The following is an 8187-nucleotide window of genomic DNA, read 5'->3' as shown; positions in this document are numbered from 1 at the left end:
TATGGAGTGAAGCTTCTCCTATTTTCTCGTGATCAACAGAACCCAAACACCCCTTTTGTTTCTCAATGGCTTCTTCCTTTTCCCTCTCACCAGACTCTAAAGCCCTTTCTCACTCATCTGGTGAGGTCCATGTTATTGTGGGCCCCATGTTCGCTGGCAAGACCACTGCGCTTCTTCGTCGTATCAAATCCGAGCTCAACGCTGCCAGGTTGTCTTTTCAATTCCCAACTTTCTTTTTTTTCTCTTCAATTTTTTTTTGTTGATTATGTGGTTTTCTATTGGTTGTTTTGTTCAAAGTTTTTGTTTTTGTCGTGAAGGAATGTGGTGATGTTGAAGTCAAGCAAGGATACAAGATATGCGACTGACTCGGTTGTGACGCACGATGGGATTAAATTTCCTTGTTGGGCGTTACCCAATCTGTTGTCTTTCAGAGAAAAATATGGCCACGATGCTTATCAGAAGGTATTTTTGCTTCTCTTTGTTTCGTTTGAATTTTGTTTAAGGAAGTCTACAACGATCTCGAGTGGTCTTTGAATGTGCTATGGTGAAAATGAGAGTTGTTCTTATTTTAATGGTAACATTTGAAGTGGAGTTTTTTAGGGAAAAAAATCATTTGCCCAATTTATCTGTCTACTGAATACCCATATATTTCTGCTTTTTTTTAACATTTATTTTTGGACGGTTTTATCATTTGTTGTATTTCAGATTAGAAAATGATTATCGAGTAAAATGCCATTATTAAAAAAACCGAGTAGGGAATCAAACAACCATTGCTATCAATTCCATCCCTTTGTGTCCGTTTCTTTTCCTTAACAACACTAAAGCATTCTATTTAACGATATGAGAGGATCAAAATTCCTTGGTTATAATTAGGGTTTTAGTATCTTGTTATGGCTGTTATCATAATTTTGTTGCAAGTCTTGGCATTGTGAGAGATATGCCTTACAAATACAAGTGAAGTAATTGCAATTTTGCTAATAGGGGATCCAAGGGTCTTGATATTAGGGTAGGAAATGAGGTTGGGGACCACATTTTAAAATCTGGGTTTGGTTGTAATTGTTAAAATTATAGATACTTTGATCTACGGGGTTTTAATGTGCAGTCCTTAACAGAAAGGATCACTGAAATATTTGGTAGTTAAGAAAAGGTGATTGATAATGTTTGGTGGATGCAGTTGGATGTTATTGGCATAGACGAGGCTCAGTTTTTTGAGGACCTATACGAGTTTTGCTGCAAGGCTGCTGATGAAGATGGTAAAACTGTAATTGTTGCAGGCCTGGATGGTGATTACTTAAGGTATTGTTCAAACATACACATATAAGTCCCATCTCATTGTAGGTTTTTTTATGAACTATTTTTCCTCAAATTCTTATCTTTCACCTTACCCTTTCTCAGGAGAAGCTTTGGCTCAGTGCTTCACATAATTCCTCTTGCTGATTCTGTTACCAAGTTAACAGCTCGTTGCGAACTATGTGGCAAACGTGCTTTTTTCACCTTGAGGAAGACAGAGCACCAAGAGACTGAACTCATTGGTGGGGCTGATGTCTATATGCCCGTTTGTCGCCTTCATTATATGAACAGTCAGGTTGCTGAGAGGATTGTTCTCCAATCTCAAGCTGTCAAAACTGATTCCCTTCTTGAGCCAACTGCAGATGTTTAATGCTAATTGGAAATTGGCTTGCATGTGTTCCCCCACCATGCTTCATTCATTGGTCAGACTCATGTTGGTCTGAATCTCACTAATGTATTTGCTTTATCAGCCTTCTGTTTATATTTAAAAGTTTATGTATAGATGGAGTTTCTTAATTCTCCTTGGTTATGTTTTATGCTACCTATGGTTGATTTATTGTTTATCCTTTTTTTTTATGTATACCATTTACTGGAAGTCATGAAGCTATAACAAGTTTAGGTAGTTATTTACTCAGATTGATATATGTAGTCATTTAAATCTTTTGTTTTGTGCAATATTGGTTTTTGTCTTTAGTTATTAGTTAGTTTTTTCCTACTATCATGGTTATCCAGTTGACCACAACTGCTTTGATAATGGTTACTCTAACATTGATTATTATGGTTGCAACATGAATAAGGGTCTTTTATATATATTGTAGTATTGAAGATGTGGTTGTTTAAGTATTTTGTTTTGTATAATACCAAGTTGGTTTTATCCTATCACTATGATTACTTAGTTTTGGTGACTAGAACCATCAATGAGTAATCCAAAATCCTACTACCATGGTTGCAACATGAACAAATGGCAACTATGCACTAAGCAATATATCCTTCCACACCAAATTGAAACTTTGAAAATAACCTACCACCACACTTGCAATGTCAACACACCCAAACCACCTTCAACGTTGTTAGGAAGAAATTGGAAAACTTGAGGGGAAAAGGCAATGGAGAAGCTATGGACAATGAAATAAAAAAAAAATCGTAATGGAGCAAACCTAATTTCAATGTTTCTTATGGATTTACCTTCAAAAAAATGTAAATCATTCAACCCTCACAACTCATTAATTTTTTTTTTTCACATTGGTAATTGTCAAGAGAGTTTGTCGTGTGAGATATTGGGACTCTTTAAAAAATATGAAAATTAAAATATTTTTAAATAAATTTTATATTTTTTAAATTTACGTTATAAATCAAATTAATTTTAATTTGAGATATAATGATTTTGGTTTGCAAATATTGGTGATATTCTAGATGTTAGCATTCAAAAAGTTAACAAAATTGTGTAAGAGTTATAAGAAGAGAAAAATAATTTTATAAATTGAATTTGTTTATATTTTTTGGATGGATCCTTTTTTTTATATAGATTATTAAATCATTGAAACCCCTGAACTCATTAAAAAATTATTATTTTATTATTATTATTTTTTTACATTGACAATTGTCAAGAGAGAGTTTGCCACGTATGAATGTCAAGATACTGAGACTCTTTAAAAAATATAAAAATTTAAATATTTTTAAATGAATTATATATTTTTTTAAGTTTATGTTATTAACAAAATTAATTTTAATTTGAGATATAATGATTTTGATTTGCAAATATTGGTGATATTCTAGATGTTAACATTCAAGAAGTTTAATTTTAACAAAATTGCTTAAAAAAAAGTTATAACGAGAGAAAAGTAATTTTATAAGTTGAATTTGTTTATATCTTTTAGATGGATCCTTTATTATTGTATAGATCAATTGGTTTTGTGAAGTTAGAATTTAAGTTTCTTCATCTAGTTAGTTCGAGACCTAGAGGTTATAACATTGAGACACATTATGATTGACTTTCATTGACATATATGGTTGGTCATGGAACAAGATATCCTTAACTAATTTAGTATGATTTGACGTTGATGATTTTTTAAATTGGTTGGTTGTTACCCATGTAAGTAAAGTTTAACAACTTTATGATATTATAGAATCATTCTTTATTTTATCAAAATGATCAGGTACGCATCTAACGAAGGAATACCTAGGGCTCCTTTAATCTGCATTACTATGTTTTAAACATGCACCCATAGATTTAGAAATTCCAAATTTATTTTTTTGAAATAAATTAGGTTTGACATTATGAAAAATGGTTGTGTGAGGTTAAATTTAACGGTTGGTGACGATGATTAGTATGTTTAATGGCAGTGGTGATTGTGCTATGACGGTAGAAGACTCACCTCAGGACCAACCACTAGGTCAATGATAAGGAAGATTCAATAAGATTCAGACTCTACTACTAATGACAGAGACACTTTCTATATATGTTTTAAAATATCATCACTTAGTGTAATTTCTCTAGAGTAGAATTTAATTTCTTGTTAAAGTAGAATAGGAAATTTAGTGGTAATTTTTCTTATTTATAATTAGGGTTGAAATTAGGCATCTAAAAACCAATCTAGGTTAAAGTAGGGTTGAAATTAGGCATCTAAAAACAAACTTGAGTTAAATTAGGGTTTCATTAAAACTCCTAATTTAACCTAGGCGGGTCATTAGTCATATGAAGCACATCTAGTCATGCTTACAATGTGACTTCATTTTAGGCACCACTTTCAAACCTTTGCCATTTTGAATTATTCCACCTTTTCTTGTAACCCTTGGTCGGACCTCAAACCTATATAAGGAGGTGCTAGAATCACATTTTAATAAAACCAATTTTAGAGTGTTATGCTGCCAAGTTGCTAGCATTCTCACTCTCGTGCCTAAACCTCTCTAGGATAGACACTTTTGGTCTTCTTCTTCACCTCTCCAAGTGATATGACCCAACCAATCACTCTCCCTACTCTTCATGCACCTTCAAGGAATCCATAGCTCCATTAGAATCCCTGTTCCATCCTCCATCAAGCTTTCGCCAATCATCTCAAAATTCCAAGGAAAACCAATCGAAATGAAGACACAACCCATCATGCTTGGTGATTGTTAGTGGAGGTTGAAGGTGGTTGTTGGTGGTGTTACACGGTGGTTGACGGTGAGTGCTTCATTTTCATGTTGATGTTTCAGTTCTGGAATGCACAATCTGATAACCTTCTAAATTGTGCAATCTGGAACATTATAAGTTAAATATTTATATTTTTTTATTGTACAATCTGAAATACATATTTTTATTTCGGATTGTACAATTTGGAATGCATTTTGTGTATTATGGATTATACAATTTGAAATTAAAAAAAACATTTTTTTAAATTGTTCTGTTGTTTAATAATATTTTTTGATGGATTTAGCAGTGGTTTGTTAAATATAAAGATGGAATCCCAATTGTGGGATGTAAATGTCAGATGAAGGAGATAAGTTGTTTAACATGAATAATTGAAACATAATAAATTGTGACATTTGAACATGAAGTGGTTGAAGGAGATTATATTTGACCATTTACAATAGATGATCTAAGTGTCATTGGATTCATTTGTGTAAAAAATGTGTGACATGACATATAATTAAGTTGTAATCTATTTGTGTAAGTGTTTGATATGCGAGATGACTTATTTAAAAGAGTCCATTGGCTACACTAAGACGTCCAACATTCAGTGTTAGTTTCATATTAATGAGAATGTTAAAGCAAAGTGTAAGATGTTAGTGGACTATACACATGCTTGTGATGTTATGGATGCATTGACTTTGTGATGGATTGTGCATGATATTTTCTAAATCAAGATTCATCAGATTAAATCTTCACAAAATATTTTTCAACACCATGCATACTTACATAATATATAGCACAAGTTTAATGAATTCTCAAACTGTTATATAAAATAATGAATTTTTATTATGTTAGATAATATCAAGCTGATATAACCTTAAATCCAATACAAACTACAACAAATATATTAAAGCATTTAGTAGAGTTTTAAAACATAAAAAACCTATTGTTTCATTCAACAAACACATTAGACATATTCAATCCTCTCTTCTAGCTCTACTTCCCCATAACACAATCTCTATCTCTTCTTTGATCAACACTCCCCTTAACTTATGCTCTTCACTTTCATTAACATTTCTCCCCATTTAAAGGAACAACAACAAAGGGACAAACATCATAAATTTACTTCCTCCATGTCTTCATCATCAGATGATAATATGGAAGAAGTTATTAACAACTAAAGTTCAAATAGGAGGCTGAACAAAAGGGTTGTCATGACCAACTTCTAGTGCAGGTTGAAGCATACTAGTCATGTCCAAGGCCATCTTTATACATAAGTTCTCCTGAGAAAAACATAATTAACATTCTTGTGTCATTTCTTTTGTATCAAGTTTCTTTGATATTAAAAGTTTCATTAATGCAATGTACGAGTTTTTAATAATGTTTATCTTAAAAATTTATCATCTTCTATATAAAGATAAATATAATAGAAATAGTGTCAAAATTAAACTATTTAATTGATATTTCTTACTTTTAATTAAATTGTACTAAATGTAAGAAAATATTTGGTTTTACTGTGGAACTCATGATTAAAAAGAAATTGAAAGAAAAAATACTTTAATAAGGTCAGTGACAAGTTTTTTTTTTTTATATTTTAAATATTAGTCTTTTCTAAAATATTAAACTTTAATACAAACAAAATGACGTTACTTTTTTTTTAAAAGTTAAGTATTTCTTATTTAATATAAATAAATAAAGAGTTATATTATATGGAAAAAAAGTAAAATAGAACAAGAAAACAAATTATAAACTTGTAAATATAAATATATAAATAAATATATTTAATTTAAATAATTGATGATACTGTAATTTAATTATTAAAGTCAACTACCAATTTATCAATTTTTTAGTTAATTTTTTTATAATAAACAAAAAATATATTTATAACTGATAAAATAAAAAATAAATCATATTCAATATATAAATAATTATATACAACAGTAAAAAACATAAAAAAAATAAATATGAAACTAAGGTGGACAAACTAACCAAGTAAAATGTGTAATAACTTATCTCCACGTTAGAATTTCTACAAATAGTACAATTTTACACCAAATTTATTAGAATGTAGATATTTAAAAAATTATGTAAATAAATAATTGTTACATGATTTTATTTTAAGAAATCGTCGTCTGACTTCAATATAATGCATAAATTTTCAAAAAAGTAGTTAGATTAAGTTTATTTTGTAAAAAGTGAAATCGTCAGATGATTATCACAACTTCAGTGTAAAAATAATACACATAAGTTATGTGTGGAAAGAATGAGACACGAGATGATCTTTCATGCTTTCATGCTAAATTTTATGTTTTGATGATAATAAAAACTATTTTAATGATTTGTGATAATATTAAAAGATCTAAACATTTCTTTCTATAACTAAAGTGAGTATCTACCGTATGATATACAATCTATTAGATGGTTTAAACATTCATAGCATATATTCATTAGACGGTCACATAAATAAATTGAATGCATAGTAGTTTTTTTATTAAAAAGTTGAAATCTTTTGAATATACATATATAATATACATTTAAGCATAGTAGTTTTTTTATTAAAAAGTTGAAATCTTTTGAATATACATATATAATATACATTTAAATGTTAAAATTTGAAATCATGAAATCATTTTGTTCATCACTACTTTTCAAATATCTTGAACAATTTTTCAAATTAACGTTGACCAGATCTATTTATTTTTTCTAAACATAAATATTTTGAACAATTAAATATATTTAATGCCAATTTTAGTGTCAGGAAAACTATGGAACAAGAAGTTTATTAGTTTAAGTTCTAATTTTTTTTTACTAACACATTACGATTACTTTCAAGTTAGTTTTCCTTTGGTCTTATGGAAATGAACTTTCACATCTCACACTTGTTAAGTTAATGTCCGGTGGAAATTTTCCTTAGGCTTCTCACCTATATTTGTTCTAAAATCTAAATCTAAGTAAAGTGTCACTGATCAAATGAATAATCCTAAAATCAACTCACATAAAAAACTTTCCAGAGTACTAGAGTTTTGGAAGACGGAATAGATGAAGACTAAATGAATTTACCTTAACCAAAGGGAACTCCTAGTTCCAAGAAAAAAAGTCCTAGTTGATTTAAGAGTGAAACGACCAGACTCATCTAGAATACAATTAAGACCATGATATGATAAAAAAAAAATTAGGCATCTACTGTAAAGACAAAGGGATATTTCAATCACAACCTGTCAAAAACTGAGAGACTGTATTCGGAATGCTAGCACCATCAGATAACCCGACAATATTTTCTAAAGAAGTAGTACAACATCATTTATCATTCCAGAAATTAATAAAAGTACATGTACCAACAATCCAAGAAGTATAATCAAGTATAGTAGAATAAATCTGCTTAATTCCAGGCCAACAAGATGAGGATCTATAAACCATTCTAAACTCGTATTTTGATTTAAGAACTCAGGCTTCCTGGAGAAAAGGCCAAGACTTGTTGCAATAAGCAAAGTTCCAAGCAAGCTCTTCATATGCATTATTTTCATGACAAATATTAATAATCGTCACACCTCCATTCTCAAAAGGAGAACAACCACCGAATATCCATCAAAACTTAGCTATTATACCTCTATTCCAAAACATTAGGAAAACTCATGATTGTAAAAACATCATAACATATTAGTGGTTGATTTGCTAAATCCAATAAAACACGAAAATAGATCCACAATATGTGTTAGGGCATTTACTTCATGCACCCAAAAATTTGAACATGGACCCAATTTTTATATGAAATCACAAAAATACTT

The 8187-nt window shown here is 29.9% G+C and overlaps 1 protein-coding gene across 2 annotated transcripts; it reads left to right on the top strand.

Moving 5' to 3' along the window:
• Positions 1-3363, top strand: LOC137830991 (thymidine kinase a). Of its 2 annotated transcripts, XR_016521791.1 has the most exons (5): positions 12-208; positions 318-462; positions 1175-1296; positions 1396-1780; positions 3239-3363. XR_016521791.1 is itself a non-coding variant. In XM_068638453.2 (4 exons), the coding sequence occupies exons 1-4, from the start codon at positions 66-68 to the stop codon at positions 1658-1660; spliced, it is 675 nt and encodes a 224-aa protein (XP_068494554.1). In that variant the 5' UTR covers positions 1-65; the 3' UTR covers positions 1661-1924. The 2 variants fall into 2 exon arrangements, 1 of the variants encoding a protein (XP_068494554.1); XM_068638453.2 differs by lacking the exon at positions 3239-3363 and having other exon boundaries at positions 1-208; positions 1396-1924.
• The last annotated feature ends 4824 nt before the right edge of the window (positions 3364-8187 follow it).

Source organism: Phaseolus vulgaris, chromosome 6 (genome assembly GCF_051622355.1).
Source record: "Phaseolus vulgaris cultivar YP4 chromosome 6, ASM5162235v1, whole genome shotgun sequence".
Classification (NCBI taxonomy): domain Eukaryota; kingdom Viridiplantae; phylum Streptophyta; class Magnoliopsida; order Fabales; family Fabaceae; genus Phaseolus; species Phaseolus vulgaris.
Note: the sequence above shows the minus strand (reverse complement) of the source record. Positions and strands in the feature narration are given on the sequence as shown.